We start from the raw sequence: 23,493 nt of genomic DNA, 5'->3' as shown, positions 1-23,493 counted from the left end.
AAAATGTATATATCTTTACAAATATTTGGTTGCACTACCTGGACATTTTTGGTTATTGAATAAATGAGACTTGTTCAAACACATTGTACTGGTCCCAAAAATATGTATTATATCTATATTGAAAATACCTTACTAGAAGCCTTACGTGCTGCTTGGTTGTGAAGCAGTGGCACTCGTGTGTGTGTGTGTGTCAAATACATGGCATTTCAGGAATTCAAGCCCATGTTGTGTGGAAAGATGTTTCCACCCTGACTTGAAATGACCATTCAGGTCGCACCGCGTCATCCTCCCTCATGAAATGAAGCCAGGATTTGGACAGTAAATCCTTTCCACCATGACTCCCACTTGTTTCCACCAGCATAAAAGCCTCAGGTAGATGTTGTTGTTCTGCAGTGAGCAGCAGTAGGGAAAACACCAAGCATGATGCAACACTATGATAAGCTCAGATGTTGATCATGATGTTGATGGTTTGAAGAATTTAAAACTGGTATTCAAGTATTTATGGTTACCATCCCTCTCTGGGAGAGGTTGTAGATGAAAGTTTCTTATAATATTTATCTTCATCTTAGGAACATCACCAAAACTTGAAAATGTTTACAGAATTCTCAATTTTACAAAATTTTACTGCAAATTTTGAAACAAACACAACACTACCCTGGTGACGTGTATCTTTAGAAAATTATTCCTAAGAAAAATCCCTTTACTTGTTTATCAAGCCTGAATAACCCAGCAGCTTCCTATATAAGTGACCACCTTTTATTTTATTTTCCAGCACGATGTTACACTGCCTTCTGTTTGAGAACTACTTGTTCTTAGAGTCCTGTTTCATGACCTTTAAACTGTGGAGTACCCTCCCCTGGATCGTACAACAGCAAACTGTGTTATGATAATATTTTTTTTCAATACATTTTTATTGGACTGCATCTTGACATGCTTTACACATGACGTTAATATTTTCTCTATTGTTATCATTAATTCTGAGTGTGTATGCTTTCTTTCAGGGAAGCCAGACCCCTGTGCCTCCACCCCCTGTCTAAATGGCGGGACGTGTTTTCACTACATTGGAAAGTATAAATGTGAATGCACCGAGGCCTTCAGTGGCAGACACTGTGACATAAACAGGAGCTCAGTGCAAACCTCTGCAGGTAAGGAGACTGTGTGTCACTGCAAAATAATGTCCCAAGTCTCACTCTGATGCCAAACTTTGCACGACTTTGACTTTTAATAGATTGGCACAAACAGGGGATATCCTGAGCTGTGTGTAGAGATACTCGTTTTCCATCTGAAGTTAATCTTAGCTGTGTTGCTGCACCGGAGGCCCCACATATACAGATATAGAATGGCTGCATAAACTATATAAAGCCAGAGCTGATGGACCTGATGCTGCATGCTGGGGTGTAAATTTAGGAGGACAAAACCTCAAAGTGTGTGTGTGTATGTAAAACCCCTCTGTTTCCAGTAATATGTCCTGAATGAGCTCCTTTTAGCCCCATTGTTTGGGGGTAGCTAGTGTTACTGTGCAGCCGGGCCGACCTTATCGGCCTGTTGGGATTCATTTCAGAGCTGAGCTGTGGGCCGCCACTGCAAGTCAAGCACGCCGAGGTCCAGTTCTCCTCGACAACACCGGGCTCCATGGCCGTGTATATTTGCCACTCAGGCTTCATGTCTGTGCCCAGAGCCACCCAGAGCATCTGTGGTATTCAGGGAGACTGGAGCCAGCCACCAGTTTGTGAGGGTTTGTACAGAAACAAACACACACTCCGAACAAACATCCTACACAACAAGATTCCTATTTCTTCCACAGTTTACACGCGTACACTATTTCCTATCATTGCAGAGATCAACGAGTGTCTATTACAGCCTTGCCTTAATGGTGGTACGTGTCAAAACCAGGTTGGATCCTACCAGTGTGTGTGTAAGGATGGCTTCAGTGGAAACCGCTGTGAAACAGGTACAGCCTAATCAAACTCTGCTAATAATAACAATGAAATAATACATGCTATTTAGAAGAAACCGTACAGATGTAACGAAAATCTAAAAAATATTAGGATGTCAATAAAAAAATACTTGGATTATAATAGTAAAAACTAAAAAAAAGCATGGTAAAACATAATAAGCAGGTCTAAATTTGGGGTTTTAGGTAGGATCTGTAAGTGGGAAGAAAGTATATAGAAAGTATATATATATTCAAATATTTTTTGTCTAGGAGGTGCCTTCCATAGTATATTGGCTTATCTTGGTCCCAAACAATAAAGCAATGGAGTCCATATCTGATATACATCAATTTGACCTCTAAACCAATATGTCAAATACTCCATGGGTAGAGGTCAGATATTACATAATGCAATTCTGAGACGGGTCAATTAAGATTAATTTTAGCAAATTGAATACATGTCTCATATCAGACAATTCTGTTGTGTTGTTCTTTCGTGGCAGAAAGGACAAGTAGGCATGTCAAGTTACATGCATGAGGGGATGTTTGACAGGGAGCCAGTGTAGTTGTTAAAGGACACGGGTGACAGGGCAGCTGCGTTCTGGACCAATTGAGGAACTTCTAATAATGCTGAAAAAGTTCAATGTATCTGCTCACGTATTGATTATAGTACCGGTGTATATGTGTGTTTCATCCCCCTTAAGAGACACACACATGCCTGTCTGAACCCTGTAAGCACGGGGGGACTTGCGAGGACCAGCCTGGATCCTACTTGTGCCACTGTCCACAAGGTTTCCAAGGCCAGAACTGTGAAATAGGTACAGTGTTTACTCAACCTGCTACAGCTCCTATATTTTAACACACAGATTGTAGAGGACAGCAATCATGTTCTACTGTAAATATGTGTGTGCAGAGCAGGATGCGTGTGAATCCAACCCCTGCCTGAATGGAGGAGTGTGTCGGGGCTACAGGCGGCATTATGTGTGCGTGTGCAAAGGAGGTTTTTTTGGGGACCAGTGCCAGATGTGTAAGTGGCCTTGGACTGACTCACAAGTCTGTTTTGTTGATGTTAATAGATCATTAACACAAACTTAAAGAAGTGCAAACAGTCACGCATGAGCCGCATTGTATCCACTGTCTATCTCTGTCACCCCCCAGTGGAAGATCCATGTGTACTGCAGCTTTGTGGAAACCGTGGCGTCTGCAGGACTGACAGGAGAGGAAACTACTACTGTGTCTGCAAAACAGGATACACAGGCAAAGACTGTGAGAAAGGTCAGTTGAGAGTCACACCCCACTGCATCCGTGTCCAGCTTGATCGGCTTGTCTGCTGTGTATTTCTAAGACAACTCTGTAATTATTCAGTGTATGGATCAGACATGTAAGGTTGCCAATGTTCCCAGACCTGTTGCCTCCCTCTGGGCTTCATGTGCTGCGCGTGGAAGAGAGCGAGGTGGAGCTGCGCTGGGACGAGCCGGAGCCCTCGCACAGCCTGATCAGCGGATTCGCTGTCACCTACGCTCCACTGGGGCGAGGGGGTGACCCCAAAACAGATTACCTGGACAGGCATCAGTCCACCCACGTCATGCGGGGCCTGGTGCCCGGCCTGCTCTACAACATCTCCACCTTCTCCATCAAACGCAGCACCAACAGAAAAGACTCCAGTCAGCCTGCCACCGCACTGATACGCACCAGTGAGCATATTCCTAAATGCATCCGTAGCAACACGTGTAACCAAATGTCCGTAAGGTTGATTACATTTCCTTGTGTGTTTGTGTGCAGGACCTCGGCGGGTGGAGGAGCTGCAGCTGGTGAACGTGTCCTCATCTCAGGTGTGGCTGCGTTGGCTGGTTCAGGCGGCTCGTCATGCAGCGGTCAGCAGGGTGCACGTGTCTCTGCTGCCCTCCGATGGAAGCGAGGCACGCACTGCAGTGCTCAACACCAGCACCACTGAGTACAGCTTCAGGTCAGCATCACACATAATGCTTCAAAAGAACACAGACAACTGTGTAATGCCCTCCAGCATTACTTGTCCACTAAGTGGCGATGTTGTGCACTTTGAAGGGCTTTGGGTAATATACCTTTCAACCACCAGAGGGCGCTGTTTAACCACTGCTGACCAAGGTGCCATGCTTGTTTGACTGGAGTGCATTTACCTTTGTGCGTTTCTCAGTTCGCTACTTCCTGGTCAGATGTACACAGTGGACGTGTTGACTCAAAGTGGAATCAGACCAGATGAGTTTCCCTCCACCAGCCTCTCAGTTGGACCACTGCAGTTCTGGAGCAGTAGGTTACTTCACTACTTAGCTGTTAGTGCAACGATGTATTATGTCTTATTACATTGAAGGGATTTGAACGATACAGCTGCTGGCTGCTCAGTCATGTTCGTCGGATTTTTCTCTTTTACTATTTAAACTTATTCTACATTCTTTTTTGGAAAAAATAATAACATTCGTCAAAACTTTGAAAAGGATTGAGAATTAAAAAAAAAAAATTATTCCATAGTCTAGCATGTACTTCTAGTTCTTCTTCAAGTTAAGCTTTTCCTGAAAATGTCTACCAGACAATCCAGCCTGTTTCACACGACAGACTGGATTACAGTGAATGTTTACATACAAAGTGTTAAATCGAGCTCAGATTTTCAGCCTGAAGACTATCGGCCGTGCATTAGTTTCTGGGTTGGATCCACAGCTATGATATCATATGTCGCCTGCTTTAACTTGCTTTTCTCTTTTCCTGTATTGTAATGTAAGTAATGTCTCTTAAGCTCACATGAGCTAAGCTCCTTCTGGTGAATGACGGTTGAATAAAATAATAAATGCATTTATTCATTCTTTAAGCACAGAGAGTTGTATCCATTTTTATAACCAGTAGTGATAGGCATGTTGATTAGTTCTATGATTGGTTATCTTGTGAATTGGCAGCAGTTCACATATTTAGTTAACATAATTTTACACCACTACAAACAAAATGACAACACAAAATGAAGTAACAAACAATGGTATCTGTTTAACAGTCTGACCATGTGTTTCCCTCAGGGCCTCTCCCCCCACAGAACCTCTCCCTGTCACATGTGACCACAAACTCCGCGCTGATCACCTGGAGCCGCCACCCGAGAAGTGTCCCAGATGGCTTTGTGGTCAACGTGACCCGAGGGTTGAATACCAGGAGTCGCTTCCTGCCCAACGGGAAGTTAGGATCGTATACCCTCCGTGAGCTGACGCCAGGACAGCAATACTATCTGGCTCTCACATCCGTCAAAAGCACGGGGCAGCAGCAGATCCACAGCTTTCCTCAGCACTTGGCCTTCACTACCTGTGAGTGTCTGCAAGAGCTTCCTATCTCCTGCATCCATATACAATAAAATGTCCCATTAGTTAGATTCCTTTTTCTGCCCAAATCTAACATCTGCTTTTAATGAATCTCTTTATAACTGGGTGCCTTTCAAGTCAAATTCTGTGCTCATTTCCTGTGGGGCAGTGCCAATGGAGGGGAGATCACCAAGGAGAGAGAGGCCAGCGGCGACTGGTCAGGGAACGCAGGTGGGACGCACACCTCCCCCATCACAGCCTCAGGACCTGGGAGGTGCGGCAGTGACGGAGAACTCTGAGGAAATTCCCAGGTATGATTGTGATGATGAACAAACAGCCATTAAAAACATTATACTGTTATATTGCTGCTGATATGATTTGTCTCTGTGTTGCAGATACACAGAGCTCATTGACAGGAGAGGAAAGATAACGGCCAAGTTGACTCACTTACCTCGAAAAGCCATTCGACATCGTAATAGTAAGTACGAGTCGTAGGAGACGCGTGATAAACATTAAGTCATGAGTCACCACTTTACCAACGTTTGACACCTTTTCCAAAACATTCAATGTGATTTATGCAGTTAATCACTCTTGTTTGACATAAGTAACTAATACAGGACTTAGGACTCTTGCCAAGAGGACACTTATTAAACCAACATGACACAAAATTAAATCTGTTCTAATGTGTTCAGGATGGACAAACATAAAGGAATATTCTTATTGGCTTATATTAACTTAAGTCATACTGCATAAGCATATGTTCCTAACCAAGGCATGTCTGAATGAAATATGGGTGGTCCTCTCATGTAAACTGGTCTCTCTGCTATCCCAGATTAATCTTGCACATGGTGTCAACTTTATCTTGCAGCTCTCGACAAAGACAGATAAGTCAGACAACAATGACTTTCAGGAATAATCTTCTTCTTTTAGTTCTTAGACGATAGTTTTAAGTAATGTTTTTCACTTGTTTAAGTTAGTGCACCACAGTGCAGAGCATTATAGCCGATGGTCTAAACAGAAATCTGTTTTACAGATGTCATCCTGTGCTCCAGGGAGGATCGCTTCCTTTCTAGAAATGTTCTGCCCTTTTTTTTCTCAGTGTTACACCCATGATGTCATAATATGATTTTATTCATATTGTCAAATCAGCAATGTTGTGTTTCTGTGCTCCAGGCTGAGGAATGTACACAACATGTTTAAAGTGTCCCATTTAGTACAACTTCCCAGTGTAGCAGGAAGCAGACTGCAGACTGTCATTCATTTAGTCTTCTTTTACATTGATTCATGACAGAAAATGTTTTGCTTTGCAGAGCCTGACCCTCCGATTAGATTAGAGAAGATGGAAGAAACAACAAACAAAATCAGCCTTGCACTAGAGATTCAAGAAGAAGGTTTAAGAAGGAAGCCTGGTAGGTGTTTTGCTGTTTGTACCAGCGGATGTCGCTGTAACTGATCCCAGCTGAGGTGTCACACATGTGAGAGCAGTGTCCTTTTGGAAAGAGACAACTTTGTTTGTTATTTGTCAGTGACTATGTTTACATTTACAGTTATATTATGATATTAACCAGATAAGACAAAAAACAGATAAGAATTTTCTGATTACCTTAATCTGAATAATGGCATAAATAGAACAAACAATGATTGAATTAAAGCTAGGGATTAAGTCCCACCCACCCCCCTCGTTTAACCCTCTGGTCAAAACTTTGCCCAAATGAACGCACACTAAAATCCGACTTTTGGTGTATGTCTCTTCGTCTGAAGACTCGTGCACCAGTCATTTGATAAGGTCCAAGTGAAACAATTGGCCACGTTGTGCCACACACCCGCTTTTTTACATTTTCTTTTCCGATGACTTTATCTGTTGATTGCTATCGGGCCAAGAATAGGATTTCAAAAAAAGTATGTGTTACCTTTAAAACATGTGAAGTATCCTAGCTTAAAGTTCCTTTATGTGGACACACTCTTAATCACATTATAATATATTTGTGACCTCCACATGTATATTCTATGTGATATGTAAACGGATATACGAATGGAATATTCTATTAGTAACTCATGTAAACATCATCATTGAATCTAATTCTGATTAAAGTCAATAGTCTGAATATTGCTGTTCTGGTAAACATGGTGTTGTGTTTTCTGAGTACAGTGATGTGGAATGATTTGCCAGAGAGGAAACCTTGAAAGAGATACAAATGTAAATTTCTGGAAGGTAGATGAGTAAAAAGAGAGGAAGTGGTGATAAAGATAGAGACCATCAACATGCAGTATCAGCTGTAGATAATGTGGAGTGGTGGGCCTGAAACCTGAGACCCTTTCCCTTTCTGTTGTGTGGATGTTAATGGCAGCTGTTGTCTTTTAGAGTCGCCCCAGGACTGTCGCAGTCTGCCCTGTCAGAATGGGGGTACATGTGTGAGTGGAGGAGACTCCTTCATCTGCGACTGTGCAGTGGGGTTCAAGGGCAAACAGTGTGAACTGTGTAAGTTTATGTGCTTCCTCTCCACACACACACACACACACACACACTCACACACACACAACCCCCCCCCCCCCCTCCACACACACACACACACACACACAGGCTGCTGCTTGGCAAGTGAGTGAGCATGGGTAGTCGCTCATCCTGTTAATGTTTTTAAGGGTTTTCTTTATTAACACTGATTTTTGTCCTAAACACTAGCTCTACAAGTTGATTAGTGAAGTCAGTAACATAATAAACTCCATGGATTATCTTTCTCTAATTTTTCTTTGTGGTGTAGCAGGGGGCTTGAGCTTTTCCATCTGGTGTTGGCTGCGAGGCAGGGCACCCACATGTTTTTGAAATAATAGTCTTGTATGTCTTAACAAGACTTGGAAACCTGTGTCATGCTTCCAGTATGACTATACAGTACTTAGCCACAGTGCTGTAAATACTAACAGCAGCATTAACATCAGACTGATGACTGTGTTGTTAGTTTTGCAGGTAATGGGTAACAAACCATAGTATTGAAAAAAAATACTTTTCATCTGATGCAGGTGCTACATGAAAAGTCATAGGATCACAAATATCTACACAAAATGTATTGGCCATCCACCCTATAGTTGTCAAGGCATTTCAGTCAAACCCACAAATGTCAACCACTGGTGCCACGTGTGTTCCTCTGACGCCAGAGACTCAGAACATGATATTCACATATTTCAAATCACCATCCTCTGGGGACCATGAATGTGGGCACAAGATGTCATATCAGTCCATCAGACAGTCACTGGCATATTATTATTTGGACCAAAGTGGTGAACCAATGAGCAATGAGTCATTCTCAAGAGCCAAGCACGCTAGTGTGAGTAGAAGCTCCTTTCCAAATCAGAATAGAGCGGGTAGCTTCACTATCCAAAAACGTTGTTGGTTCAAACTCCGGGTCCTCCATTCCACTTGCTGAGGTGTCCCTGAGCAAAAGGCTAAACCCCAAATGTTTTCTCACTCGATTCACTGTTGGAATGTATATGAATGACCAAAACTGTACAGTAAGCTGCTTTGAGTGATCATCAAGACTAGAAAAGTATTGTATCAATTCAGACCATTTACCATTCATTTACCATAGTGGCCCAGTCACAAGAAAGAGACTCGGTGTCTTGATGTTGCTGCACTGTGGTTCAGGAGGCTCCGAAGTGTTTATGTGGAGTTTGCATGTTCTCCATGTGGGATTTTCCTCCCCTAGTCCAAACAAATGTTTAGCTGAATTGGAAACTCGAGCTAGCATCGGTGCGAGGCCTCCATTACCCTGGACTGGATAAATGATGCGGAAAATTTATGGATAATTTAATGCTAGTTCACGTGAAAACAAGCCCACAGCTTAAAGCATTACATAAACTGGCAGCATTCATGCAACAGGGATAGGTGAACAAAAGAGGTTCTGGGGAAAGATGTCTGACCCCAGTCCTGAGTGTCAGTGCAGGATTTACAGTCCCCTCTTTGTGTTCCCGAGGGTTGTGTTTCTGCTTCTTCTCAGTGTAAGTGGAGCATCTCGGGGTGTGAACTTGAAGTGTAATGTGTGTTAGATTTGAATGTCATCGTGTTAACTGTCACAGAGCTCTGAGCTATGTATAGAGATCATATATGCAGGAAACACACTCCACTGACGATTGACCCCTGTGACCTTTATCAATGGCTTGGTTAACTTTAAGGCTCAAGGGCATGAATGTACAACATGAATACAGTGTCAGCGAAGGCACAAAGCGCCATATTATTTGTGCCTTGCCGCTTTTCAGTGTTTCCTTTGAGTGTTTGGCACTTTGAGTGAGGCAGCAGTATATCATCTATGGACAATATCCCTCTCTGATCTCAGGCCACTTCATCTTTGGTATCTCTCTTCTGTCACAGGAAAATATTCCAATCTTAAAGTCGTGTAGCAAGTAGCACATGAACAGATCATGCAGTTGTGCACTCAAGGGAGGCCATACCCCATACACTATAAGCACTATACACTATAAACACTATAGGCCATCTGTACTACTAATGCTTTATGTTGAGGACAGTCAGAAGGATTGCAGTATCTAGAGTATCCATTATTTAAAATAATTGATTATAAGCCTCTTATATAAATTCACAGACTCTTACTAAAGAGCATAAATAAAATACAATGTGCTGGCCAACATGACTGTATTAATTTTAGATAATTTGTGTCCCCTCCTTTTTGGGAAGCTAACCTGCTCCTGTAAACAGCCTGACCGAGATTATCAACTACCATTACTGGTCTTATTTTGGGCGTAGTAGTGATACTTTAAGGAATCCACATTTTAACGCCGCTACACATGTACAGTCCTATTGAAAAACCAGAACTACAGAAAGATATTATTGAAGGGATTATGGCACAAACCTAAAGAAGAAGATCTTGGAGAAAATGCTGCTCCTATGTTATTTCTGCGTGAAACTGATTACGTTATTTCTGAATTACTTTGTGACATGGAAGCTCCTTTGTGTTTCTGGTGAGTTATAGATAAATGGGAGTGAATAAGTGCCTTAAAAGTCTTGAGCATTAGGCTTAAATTCATGATGACGTGTAACTCTAAACTAAAGTATTCCATAACTAGAAGGGCACTCGGCAAATGCATACCTCTGCCAAGGCTGTTTGGCCACTTTATCAACATATTTATTATGCGGATCTGTACCAAATTTTATTTATAGACAGCACTCTAAACATGAGCGTTTTTTTTCATAAAGATCGCTGCATTCTTTCGTGAGAAATTCTGGAAGATCACAATGTTGACAAAATAAACAAATCTGAGATCAACCCACTTATTTTAATCTGCTCCAAAAGTTAACGGGCTCTTCATTGAGCCAAGTTTTTTCAAGGCAGTCCTGCTAAAAGACAGACAGACAAAAAACAGCAATGAAAACAAAACCTCCTTGGTGAATGTAGAAAGCTCTGACACAGTTTATCTGTAGTACTGAACATTTTAAAATATCAGTGGAGTTCAATTGGTATTCTTAACTGGCTATGCTGCAAAGACACTACATGGTTATGTTAAATACATGCATAAGAAGAAGAAAATGTCCGTTTTTGATTCAGTGTTGATGAAACTGTGTTTTGAGGAGACACTGGACATACCCTCGCCTTTCTTCAGCTTTTTTCTTCAACTAAACATCCAGCGTCGGATTGTTTAAACATTCCTTTCCTAAAACCATCCATCAGCCACAGAGCAGGGCCCGGCTCCAGCCCACATGACTCCTAAACCATCCAGCAGAAGATTCCTCACTGACAATACTTAAAACATTCATTCCCTTGTGTTTTGTGACGGCCTTTTTTTTGTATCGCAGCGTGCCAGCGAGTGCCCCACCCATGTACCCGTATCTACTCTGAAACAAAGAGTGTGCCTGTCTGGGAGGGTGGAGTCTGCCACTACCTGTAAGTCCTATCAGGCCACAGATCTACAGTTCTGCTCCTTACATCTAAATCTACAGTACATCCAAATAGAAAAGCTGGAGTAACGCAGAGATTACATGTTATCCTCTTGGTCAAACAGATGTGCGTGTTTTCTTCTCTGCAGATACAAAAGAACGTATAAAGTACAGCAGGACGTCTGTTATCGAGAGGTTTGTGAACCAGTGCTTCCGAAGACAAGTCAGAGTAAGTTCCAAACGCTGACTGAACAATGATGAGGTCATTTCCGCCAATAAAACTAAAGCATTTCTTTTTTTACACCTTGTTATTACTTCGCTCAGCAGCCAGAAAAACACACAGACAACAATAAAGGTGGGTTTCCTCGAACACAACCTCCTCATCTTACCTTGTGCTTTCACTGGTGCTGTAACACATCACAAGACGTTCAACAATTATCCTAAATGTTTGTCTTTTCTCTTCTTTTTTCCAGAGCACTTGGTTAACCGATGAATGAACTGTTGTCACTGTCATGTGAAAACCTCCTTACTTCAATTTTGGTGTTTATAATCTACTTGAACTGATTATGGTCATTTTTTTTTGTGCTGAACACCCGTGTCAGAGCCCACTGTAACATTTCAGACACACATCGTCATTCATCTGAAAATGAGGTCGCTTTCGTTAACGTCCCGAGAGCTGCAGTCTGTTGCTCCGTGCTTTTGTGAAGAATCTTCAGTCGACCCAGTGAAAATGGCCCCAAATCATTTATCATTTGTGATGTTTGATGACTCATATTTCATACAAACTCTTGTATGCAAATATCATTGGAAAGCAGTCAACTGCAGTGCATCAGATACCTTATATACCTCATTTCCATGTCCATGCTGACACATTAGGAGAGGTTTTTGTTTATTGTATTATTTGTGATTCAGCTGCAGGTTTGTCCCTCAGGGAAATAACTGTAGAGTGTTCAGAGTCCTGGTCTTTTCCCTACTCCGGCCACATGAGCTCCTTATAATGATGATGGGAAAACTTTTTTTTCCACACCCCATAAATTCATCTTGTCCTCTGACAATGGTGCACAGTGTTATTTGTGTATAAATATCTGTTTCTGTGTCTTTGTAGGCATCAGTGCCTCCTACTTTGTAAATAGTGTTTATAGGCCATTTTGTAGGTGAATATTTTATTAATAAAAAATTTAAAATGTTTTTTGTTTCTGGTGTCTTGTTGGGTTGATGTTTTCATCTTGAATTATATATTTTAAAAAAAAGTACAGTATCCATATTTACCGGGTTTATCATTGTAACTAAATCTTAATTTTATTTTATTTTATCCATAAATGCCTGCTAAATAATTCCATTTAAGTAAATTCATTCTAAAAGACACACTATCACCGTCACAAAGACATGGTCAAAGATGTCGTTCAAGTATCTTTGAGATCTTAGTATAATAACTTTACGTGATGTGGTTAACCAGTCATTTTATGTGATTTATTGAATGGGTCAGTCAGTTCAACAGAAGCCAAAGTGACCTGATTGGTTAGAAGTATTTTAACAGTATTTCAACAACAAGAGGAGGCAAACATGACCAATTTCAGTTTTGGTGTCAGGAAAAGGGGGCGATGTGGCTTAGTGGTTAGAGTGATGGTTCTCCAACAAGAAGGTTGCCGGTTCAAACCCCACTCTCTCCCATCTGCATGCCGAAGTGTCCTTGGCAAGATACTGAACCCCCAAATGGCCCCTCATGAATGTTGAGTGTACTAATTGTAAGTTGCTTTGGACAAAAGCGTCAGCCAAATGACATGTAATGTAATAATGTAATGTAAAAAAGACAAAAAACAATACTGTCCTTCAGACTAACTACTATTGTCTGTGCCAAGATTATAGATTAAATCACTTGGCTCACTCTACCACCCACTGGTGAAAACAGACTCAAACTCTTGTTTTGTCTTTAGCCATAGATGGTGAAAAAAGAGAAAACGGGCAGATCATCAAACTTTCCCACCATGTCACCAAAGATTCAGCTAAAGCCACTCTTGCAGTCGGCCAACAGACAGCAGCACAACCTGCTATCTGCAATGACACATCTGTTACATCCCTCACCACAGACAACTGACCAATTAAAAGAGCTACACTGATTCATGAGAAAAATTCTAATTTTGATGCCTGTGTGCAGGCAGGAGGGTCCATCAATGGCTTCATCAGTATGAAAGCAATGAAATTCTCTGCTGTTCCCCAGATGGAAAATTTCAGGGCACTCACCACAATCATCTTCAAAACATCACACTCGGAAAATCCTGTGCTCCAGCAGAGTTCCACACACTCTGCCAAGCAGCACTGAAACTGTTTTGGAGGCTTGTGGTCATCCAACACCTCTCTAAGACACGTGTGTGTTCTACATAAAGTGTGCATTGTGCCAAAACCACTGTAGACGAGATTAACTTGAATGCAAGTATTGTAACTCCACTTACAGTGCAGCTATAATAGTAAAACTATATCATTAATGTTGTGTATTAATGTGGATATTCATTAATCACATGTTCTGTTTGAATATTTTATTTCGGATCATTCTTTATGCAGGAGACTGGTTACAGAAACACATGAGCGTTACAATGTTTTATTTCCTGATGTGAAAAGTGTAATTTTAAACCAAATGAAAAAGTTCCAGTTGCCCAATACCTCCCACTGAGGACCTGTGATTGAAGACCAGTGACTGGACCCCTCAAACCATCACAAACTGAACACACATTGCACTGAATTGTATCCTTTAGTTTAACATTTAATGTATAATTCCACTTGGTGGCCTCAGTGAAAATATGCCTGCTCCACATCTACCTCCTTATTTTTTTGCGATGTTAGAGTTTTGGCGAGTTTGAAAACATCTTCACTGCTTCTTGCCCAAATTGAGTAAAGGGCTTTTGTGCTGCCTTCATTTAACCTCGGAATGTTCCCAACTAGCCTCTGGAACGCTTCTTGAATACAATTTGAAGGCGAGTCAATTGGAAATATTATCTTGTGGATACTGGATTAAAATTAATTCTTATAAATGAATGGACTTGATTGGTGGAATATTACTGACAGCTAAGAATACATTGGTACAGCTTTGCAAAAAGTGTAATAGATGCATAGATCTAGATATACATTTTTTAAATGAGTTGTGTTGATTGTTTGGATTATGACAAAAACCCATCAGGTTGTCTTCTGCTATGGTGAGTTCATTTTTTACAGAGTATTAGGGCCACTTAAAGGGGGGTAATATATGAACATTCGATAGTCAAATCGTAATATTACAAGAAAAGGGGTTTTCTGTTATTTTTTACAAAAATGAAATCGTTTTATTGGATGTGAAAATGTAAAATTTTGAAAATAAAAGCCTGGCAGTGGGAGAAATTTATTTTTTCGACCAATTCTGTTGAAATAAAGTCGTAATATTCATGAGAATAACTTGTATTTAAGTAGTTGACGTCTCTATCATTGATAATCTGTGTGATATTAAAAGGAATTTCTCGGTTTTGAACGTAACAGGGATTTCGGTTTATTCAGGACTTTGGATCCAGAGGAAGTGAAATTCCCCTCACTTATCATTTCAGCATTGACATACTTTTCCATTCTCATAAATAAACGACATTTGTTTTCCTAAATCACGACTTCTTTCGGACTCTCACATACGTTTCCTCTGTCGCACATTTTGGAGTCGGTCAGTGGCAATATTCCCGAATTCCCGACAGCCCTTGAAGGAGGCACCGCCACAGTTCGGAGCAGAGAGCCGCGCTGACCCCCCCACCCCCCCGCTCCCCCTGCTCCTATGAAAAGTGAGGAGAAAGCTTCGGCAGCGGAGACATGGAGGCTCAGAGCTGGACGTGTTAGCCTCTCTTCACCTCTTTTCTCCTTCCACCGCCGTACCCTCACATCGAGGCGCCTCCGTGCGGCCTCAGCCGCCGCGGGAGCTTCTCTACGTTCTTGGGAAAACGTCGTAAATCTGCGGTGCGCTCACACATTCCACAGACGGTTAGCAGGCTAACTTAGCTCGGCTAGCAGCGGAGGACAAAAACAGGCGAGCGGAGTTTTGTGCCACAAGTGGCGCTGCGGCGTGAAGTGACTCGTAATGTCGCCCCCCGGGATTAACTTCACATGCGGATGAGAGAGGAGTTGGCGACCGGGGGAAACCGAGAGCTACTGCGAGCCAAAGGACCACCGCTATGTTGGGCTGGATCCGCGGCTCCGGCAGCCCGTCCGAGCCCCGAGCTTGGCCACACTCGGTGCTGTGGAGGCTGGGGGGCTTCTTCTTCCTGCTGCTGCTGGAGGGGGCCGGATGCCTCGCCAACCCCAGCAGCACCTCGGGCAACAACAACAACAACAACCAGCTGCCCAGTGTCAATATATACATGAGTGTGGAGGAGGTGAAGAAGCTTCTGGGTAAGAAGGCCTGTGTTCAATGGCAGCTGTCCTCAAACTTTGTTATCTGTGTGTGTGTGTGTGTGAGTGAAGTGTGATGCAGCGGTGCCAGGTCCCCCCCTCACATCTGTGTGTGTTCCTATAAAGCTCTACTGGACTGTGGTGAAGCATTACAACCTTCTTCCTCTTATTGTTGTTTAGTTTAAAGAGCAGCCATAGTGCCACATCCAGAATGAGAGAGGTTTGTACATGTAAATTGTAATTTAAAATCTCCCCCTCACAGTGGAGTATTCCACCTCGACCCACGACCATTCATGTCATGGTTATAGTTCATAGTGAGACATACAAGTGCTACTGACACACACATCAGATTCGTCTTCAGCTGTGTTCAGTGTGGTAGCTGTGGTGAACTCATGGTGATAAACGATTAGCCTTGGGGATTCAAAGAGGATGAGATATTGTCTTTGTGCAAGTTTCTATAAGACTTCCAAGACACTGATCTGAAGAAGTCCTCCTCGCTGGTGTAGATTACAGGTTCAGTCCTAGATGTTGTCTCTAAATGTCCTGAAAAGGCCTCCGTCTGTGGGTGTATCAGATTAACATTGGTCATGGTGTGTCCCCATGTCATGACAGAACTGATTTTAATGAGCTCTCTTGCATATGATGACTTGATCACATAGATCAAGGTAGATTACTTGACAAAAACTCAACATATCATGAGTGGAACTTATCAATGTAAACCAGTAACACAGTTGTGCACAGCTTTTTGCATTTGGCCCAACAGTTGATATTATTCAATATTCCCTCAAGCGAGTAAGCCAAAAGTTACATCATTAAGAAAACAGGCTTGAAGCAGCTCTATGGTTGTGGTGTGTATTCAACCAGCTCTTATCCATACATTAACAAACTACAACAATTGACTGGGACATACATAGTTGCGTATCTGTGTCAAGTTAAACGCAGTGATCTGTATTCAGACCTGCAAAATAGACAGAAAATGTGCTGGTCCTAAGTTGATAATTTCAGGTTTACCAAAGATGTGTCGAGGATGCAGTTTGAAACCCGTCATTTACTTTGTGTTGGCCACTGAACGCTCTAATGAAGGGGTAGAAGTGCGAATACGTAATGTCTTTGTGACGGGAGGAAGGCTCAGCTCATCACTATGCGGCTTTAAATGCATGAATCGTCTTGTAGGTTTTTTTTTTTTTGCAAAGGTGTCAGCAAAATGTGTGTCTGTTGTCCCTGTGTCCGGGGTCCTGACAGGAAGTTGGCCCACCTCCTCATACTGCATATGCAGAACTATACAGTGGCAGCCATCAGAGAGGCTGGTTTGCTTGTGATTATGTTGAGGATCTTTTGATGTTTGAACCCAGTCATCAGCATTACATGTATGTAAATATACGGCATCTTTCATGTGCTCAGGAATGCCACATACACTGTGAAACCAATTTGCTATTTTGGTCAGTGATTTTTTTTTGGGGGGGGGAGAAAAGCATCAAAGTATTTACTCATCGTGCTGTTAAAAACATTTAATTCCTCATTTTCTCTTCTCTGTAATCTGACTGGTGTTGGACCGTAGGCTTACTCCTTCCCTCCTGCTTCCCCTTGTTCTCCATCATGCTACAGTTAATCTTCTGTTGCCTGACCAGGGCCTCTCTTGTGGTTTGACTGAAACCTCATTTGGTCATAAGGGGAAATCTCTTACTGTTTGACAACTATGCATGTGTAGCTAAAAGTATGTGTGGACAGAAACTTTCATGATACAGTTGTAGGGGAAGAAAACATTGGAAGGAGATGAAGCTGGTGTCAACATCACAGCACTGATAAGCTGCTGGGGAGTCATTCTGCAGTTTTATGAAACATCACAAGGTTTACTTGTGTATTTAAACAAGTTGGTACCGAACAGTTCTTGATATGACAATGAACAATTACGTATACTCACTTAGTGTGAAATGGTTGAGTTTTGAATGAATTTGTCAAACCTACAACTTGATTAATTTGACATACATAATAGCCCCACATGTTAAAGCCTTTGAAAGATTTGTTTGTTTTTGTGACCAAACAGGAGATTTTCAAAACCAGACTGTGCATGTGGTCTAAACATATATGCCTACAACTTCCTGTTGACTAAAAAAGGAATGCAATTTTCTGGAAATGTTTTCCAAACCACAAAGAGCTTGTGTCTGTTAACGTTTTCAGGGAGTTTTGTGGAGGTTCTTGTATTTACCATGTGGGAGTATCCAGAGAGCCACACATGGCTCACTTAGGAAAAAAGTCCATGGTAGTAGCCATGTTGTGTTTCGCCATATTTAGAGTTGGCCAGCTTAGCTGTTTCCAGACATGACCTATAGGTAAAATCTCTAGAATTGGCTAAAGAGTTTACCCATAGTTTCCCTTTCACACATGCACAACAAAGCTGGAGGTTCTCTGCACAGACGCGTTCACAACAGCATCACATCCTCTGCATTATTCAGGACGAGAGGTGGAGCAGCCGGGTGCAGCAGAGAGAGGCAGGAAGTGACGTATTGACTCCAATGACAACATCATGTGACCATGTTTACAGCACCCTGACACCGTCTTTGTTGGTGTCGTCCACGTGTATAATGCTGCTTTTTCACCGGGAGATATGTTTCCTTTTAGTTTGTTTTAATTTTGTGTCTGTCAAATTCTAAAAGTGTAATCAACTGGTTAACGGTTAATCATGCGGTGTTCACACACCGACTTCTCCTGGATTTCCAAGTACATTATATATTGAGATCAGGTGGAGAAAGTCAGCAGAAAGGACAATTGTGTTCAAACATGCACCTCCTCCGGAGTAATTATGGAGGAACTGTCCAGAGTTCAGTGCAAAAAATAGTAAATGCAAGAAATGTTGAAGTTAATAGTTTCAGTGCTTGAAATTCTGATAGAAAACATGATATCTAGATATTTTTTTTTTATCAATAGAGAAGGTTCATCATTCTACCAGGGTTTGATTGTAGTCTTGTACCCTGTTCAAGATGATGCAGAGGTTTCGCAATTAGTTCCTCAGTGTTTGAGCCTGTTGTCAACACGCAAGCAGTGTTTTAAGTCAGGAAAAACTGATTTTTATACATGCCATTCAAAGACGTTTGCCTTGCTCATAATATTTGGACCAAAGATCTCTTCACTGGTATTTGATAGTTTGTTGATGTAGACTTTATTGTTACTGGCCAGGCATGTTAGTTTGATCGCTTGTAGTTGTTATTGTGGTCTCTGAGGTATTTTGTAAAACTGAGGTAGTTAAGTTGAGATTCACTTGAGATGACTCTAAATGGGTGTCGCTGTAAGCCAGGCCAGTGAGTCAGCGTGCACACAACGTGTCATAGTATGAAAAGCACAGGAGCAAATTATACAATTTCAGATGGCCTGTTTGGGTTTAAATTCAGTTTGAGGGTCCAGGTGTAGATCCTTTTACACAGCAGACATGCTGAGTTGTTTTGGTAAGAGATGCAAGGTATAGCTTATAACATTCACAATGGCTGAGTTCAATAAAATGTCCAAGAAAGGTGTGTCACTCAGCAGGCAAGCACAGCGTTATCAATTACACCTAAACTCCAGATCTGTGCTTTTCCTGGTATGACACGTTAAAGTGGACACATTGGCTCATTGTCACATCGTCCTGGCTTTGTGGGAAACTTGAAAAGGACAGAGGCATCCTTCGCTTTTATAAGTGAAACATCTACTCTGATGAGTAAAACAAAACATTCTGGCGTTTCTAACAAACAATTAATCATGATTTTAAACTATGCTAATTGAAGAGATGGATTTTCACATCTCAATATCCATGAATTAAATTTGCAATCTGCTACTGTCACAGGAATTGGTTGCTAACTAAATTCTTCATCAGTGTGATCACCTCACATCGCAGCTCATTACTGGTTAACCTTGTTTAATTGGTTTCAATGACCGACAGCTGGCACATAGGGACCAGTAGCTGGAACCTTCCAGTGAAACTATGACGCCATATCAAATCATTCCTTTAAGCTCATCACCTTAAAAGCACCGTGGGATCTGGAAACGTGACATGTTGCCAGTGTGCAGAGCTGTCAGCAGGATCGTCTCACCAGGAACATTTAGGAATCAACAACACTCATGTCATGATTTTGTTTTAAAATTATACAGAAACAAATTTACTAGTTATGTTATGTCCATACTGCTATATTCTGTGTGTTAAATGTTACTCAGATAAGAAATGCAGTCCTGGAGTATGATAAGAGCAGTATATTAAAGTTGTATAATCCCACACATGCAGGTTAGTGGAACTGAAGCCTGCTATGAAATATCCCATAAACATTTGTAACCCTTAAAAGCATTAAAAATCCTCTCAAATCTCGATTCTGACCATGTTGAAGTTTCTTAAACATTCACTGTATCCAAATCCTACAATGGACAGGATTTCTGTTGAATTCAATTTTTAACTATACTGTAATTAAATTGTATGAGCCTATAAAGCATAGATACATTACAGGGATAGGAAAAACAGATCACCAAGTGATGTAGTGGTGCTGTGTGCACAGTGGCAGATGGACATTCAGGTATCTTCAACAATCCTTTGTTTAATAACTTTACCAATCTATCTGACTCTCGAGGGGTTGGTGAGCAACAGGAAAACATTGTGCCTGAAATTAGGCAAGGTTTTACATAAAGACATAGGCAGCAATTCCTATATAGTAGGGGTCCAATTGTTATGGTTTGAACAAAGACCCAGAGAGAAAGACTGGCTGTGATGGGTCAAAAGCAGCCAAAGCCACATTTGATCCTTTTTGACGCAATCTCACCTACCCAAAGCCAGTTCAGTTATTTATATATATATATATGGAATCAACCTTATTTCAGGTTAAAACGAAGAGTTGGTCATTCAGATCTTCAAAGTTAAATAGTACAATTCAAATGTTTTCCAGAGGATCTCTTTCTGCAGCAGTGCTGTAGTTTGTGCATCCGTGGGCGTTCAACAACAGCCGATGTTTATGTCCGTTGGTTACATAGCTTATTACAGATTGTGTTATTCATTTTTATCTTGACATGTATTAACGTATGGGGAGCTCTTCACACCCTGGAGGCTCAGTTGGCTGTCATGGGAAAAGTTAGACATTTCAACACAGAAATTGACATTGACTCATCTGAACATTCAAGTATAATATAACTAACTAGAAAAGCTCACAGGAAGAAGTTGCACAGTTGTCTAAGTTTGTACCTTTGGCATCCTGATCAGAATACAAAATAAAAGCATTTTGATTTGTTTGTGCACATTTCTGAAGGCAACATTAAAGAAATTAACTTGCACCATTATAAGAAACTCATTACATTACAAAATGTATCTTTTGTTTGCAGATCATTTTGGTTCTTGTTTTATAATTTTAGGTTGTAAGCATCACACTTAGGGCTTCATGATTAATCGTATAAAAGCTGTGTTTTATCTTTTTCCTAAGTGACAACGATTCTTCCACATTTCATTAGGAACATTAGCTGCATGAACCAAGCACTGGAAAATACATCCAGTACTGGAAAACATGTCAGAGTGTGAGTGCGAGAGACAGTGTTAGGGAGAGGTTGTGTGACCAAATTAATTTCAGAAGAAAACCCTGCTGATGGGGAGGAGAACAACATGTATTAACATATTTTGTCAAAATTTATTTTATATTTTTTTGTGGTAAATAAGTACTTTTCCCACTCGTTTCATCGTAAGCACAGAAAAATACTTTTTCCAAGGTTGTTTATGTACACTGCAAAATAAAACAATTCGGCAATGCTTGAAAAAAAGAATGCAAATATCGTTGCCTCATAAAAACAATTGAGTGTGCAGTGCCTAAATTAATAAGTGCCTCTTACAGACCTTTTAAAGTTTATATAACTTAATAGCCAAGCCTAACGAGTTTTGAACAAGGGAATAAATGAAATCACATTAACCATTATCCGTATCACAATATTAAATAGGTATGCACTTATTACCTGTGAACCTATAAAGCCAACTCAAGATTCTGACTGGCAATTCTATTAAACTCAGCAAATACCTGAAAAGATGGAGAGGGCAAGCGGGAGGAAGGAGAGCAGATACTTTAAGTAGATTATAATTCAATTCATAGCAGTGGCGCAAAATAGCTTAGCATATAAAGCCAATGGTGAATAATACGACTACATTTACCATTAATACTGTTTTAAAACAAATCTTAGAAGAGAGAAAATTGTGATCCTAATTTTAAGAAAGATAATCATGACTTCGAGGACTGATTCAACATCAGATTGTGTGAAACAGTTTTAACCAGAATTTCTTACATTTTTCCTTTTACATACGTCTCAAATCTCTATTTCATAGTTCCAGATAATTAATTATTATCTTCATTTATCCACCAGGTACCATATGTTCAATAGGAGGTTTATTTCAACTCTAGGTCAACGTTTTTTTATCAATGAGCCAGAATTGTTTTAACATTTTGTGATTATTATTGTTTGCCCAGACACAGCGCTGCAGTGTTCACTGAACACCAGGGCAGACGTTCATCCTTTTTAAGTCCAGTTTTCCATGGTAGAATCACCAGTGGTCTTGATCTCCAACGCTTGACTTTGAGGAATTTTTCTTGGTGAAAAGTACACACAGAGGGTCTGTTTTTGGAGACATGTTTTGTGCAAATTCCGCCTTGGATTACAACTCCCTCACATTACAACTCCCTCGCCAGGAAAACTGACATTCTGTTTGGTTTTATTGTGACTTCCATTTGGGGGGGGGGGGGGGGGGGGAATCTAGCAACAAGGGTCCCCCTGCCACCTCGCTCAGTCATCAGAGTATGGCTTAATTCATCGGGAACAAGCTTGCAAAAATAAAAAATAACCAGGTCTCATGAAATGTGAAAATGTGAGCAAGTGTTTTGAAGCAACAGTGTTTTGTGAAGAGCCAAGTGCATTTCGGATCGCTAGACTTCCTCCCCTCCTCCAAAGAGCTGAAAGGCGAAGCAGGGGCTTTGAAAAAGAGTGTGCGAACAGTGAGGAGTGATTGGCAGCACTATTCATTTCCTTCATGCCACTCTCCAAGGATCCTGTGTTTGAATAGGGGAGCCCCTGCTTTCACATCTTTTGTCCGAGCTGCTTAACTCAAAGGAGATTCTGTAAAGCAACAGCCCATTTTATAAGTTGTTTCCCTTCTGTTAAACTAGAATCATAAATATACCATCTTGTGTTAATTTGACAGTAAATGTCACAAGGTTTTGAGCTGTTATACTAATTTAATTTTGTTGTTATGTTTAGGACATGAAGAAACATTAGAAGCAACAGATGCTAAAATCACATTTTTTCCAAGGCTTCCCCTTTCTGTAGCATTTCTAAGATGGGAGCTATATTATGCTCGTACATACACATCAGTAAACTATACAAATTGATTGGACCATGTGCACACAGCCCAGACTTTCAAACTACTGCGATACTCACAGAGCTGCCGATGTAATACAGTATCTCAAAATAGATAAGTAAAGTCGTGTGTGTGTCAGACCTCTTACATGATGACCCTTTGGTCTCCTTGAGATGAAAATCATTCTGCCGCTAATAGCTAAGAATTTTTCACAAAAAACATTCGTTGAGTAAACGTCTGAGCAGCAAATAGGCATCAATGAGGTGCCTATAATCAGGCAGCCGTGCTCAGATTCCTTTCCCTGCCTTCATCCTTTTCTGCCCTTGAGGCACTCCACCGAATAAAGGAGGGAAGCTGATGTATGGTTTCTTTGAAGCGATTCAAAGAAAACCACAGAGATTGTGTGTGTTTTTGCTCCAGTTGTAAGATATTTTTAAATGGGACTATTTTTACATGGTCTTAACGATAAAAGCTTAGCTGATGTCTTTGGTCCGTATGTTCGATTGTGATTTTCAGAGAACATCCTCTCTTTGTACTCTACATCATCATATTGTGCATTACCTTTATTACCTAACCAATGACCTACTCAGTTTTTAGACCTGTCGTCCCGAGAAAAAAAAGAAAGAAGCCAAGCATC

General features: G+C 41.1%; 2 protein-coding genes across 7 annotated transcripts in view; both read left to right on the top strand.

Moving 5' to 3' along the window:
* The window catches only part of sned1 (sushi, nidogen and EGF-like domains 1), a 28,192-nt gene extending 15,882 nt beyond the window's left edge, over positions 1-12,310 (top strand). For 2 of the 4 annotated variants that reach the window (XM_062395062.1, XM_062395060.1), the window contains exons 15-32: positions 1,002-1,145; positions 1,562-1,735; positions 1,838-1,951; positions 2,638-2,751; positions 2,847-2,960; positions 3,092-3,208; positions 3,337-3,627; positions 3,716-3,899; positions 4,107-4,219; positions 4,972-5,250; positions 5,414-5,555; positions 5,640-5,722; positions 6,555-6,653; positions 7,607-7,723; positions 11,042-11,129; positions 11,272-11,351; positions 11,447-11,477; positions 11,596-12,310. In XM_062395062.1, the coding sequence (XP_062251046.1) occupies positions 1,002-1,145; positions 1,562-1,735; positions 1,838-1,951; positions 2,638-2,751; positions 2,847-2,960; positions 3,092-3,208; positions 3,337-3,627; positions 3,716-3,899; positions 4,107-4,219; positions 4,972-5,250; positions 5,414-5,555; positions 5,640-5,722; positions 6,555-6,653; positions 7,607-7,723; positions 11,042-11,129; positions 11,272-11,351; positions 11,447-11,475 (2,282 nt within the window). In that variant the 3' untranslated portion in view covers positions 11,476-11,477; positions 11,596-12,310. The remainder of the gene's footprint in view (positions 1-1,001; positions 1,146-1,561; positions 1,736-1,837; positions 1,952-2,637; positions 2,752-2,846; positions 2,961-3,091; positions 3,209-3,336; positions 3,628-3,715; positions 3,900-4,106; positions 4,220-4,971; positions 5,251-5,413; positions 5,556-5,639; positions 5,723-6,554; positions 6,654-7,606; positions 7,724-11,041; positions 11,130-11,271; positions 11,352-11,446; positions 11,478-11,595) is intronic. The other 2 variants (XM_062395061.1, XM_062395063.1) reach the window with 2 other exon arrangements.
* Positions 12,311-14,903: 2,593 nt separating this feature from the next.
* Positions 14,904-23,493, top strand: part of ryk (receptor like tyrosine kinase) — a 44,486-nt gene continuing 35,896 nt past the window's right edge. For all 3 annotated transcript variants that reach the window (XM_062395404.1, XM_062395405.1, XM_062395403.1), the window contains exon 1: positions 14,904-15,517. In XM_062395404.1, coding sequence (XP_062251388.1) covers positions 15,301-15,517 — 217 coding nt within the window. In that variant the 5' untranslated portion in view covers positions 14,904-15,300. The remainder of the gene's footprint in view (positions 15,518-23,493) is intronic.

This window comes from Platichthys flesus, chromosome 9 (assembly GCF_949316205.1).
Source record: "Platichthys flesus chromosome 9, fPlaFle2.1, whole genome shotgun sequence".
In the NCBI taxonomy this organism is placed as follows: domain Eukaryota; kingdom Metazoa; phylum Chordata; class Actinopteri; order Pleuronectiformes; family Pleuronectidae; genus Platichthys; species Platichthys flesus.
Note: the sequence above shows the minus strand (reverse complement) of the source record. Positions and strands in the feature narration are given on the sequence as shown.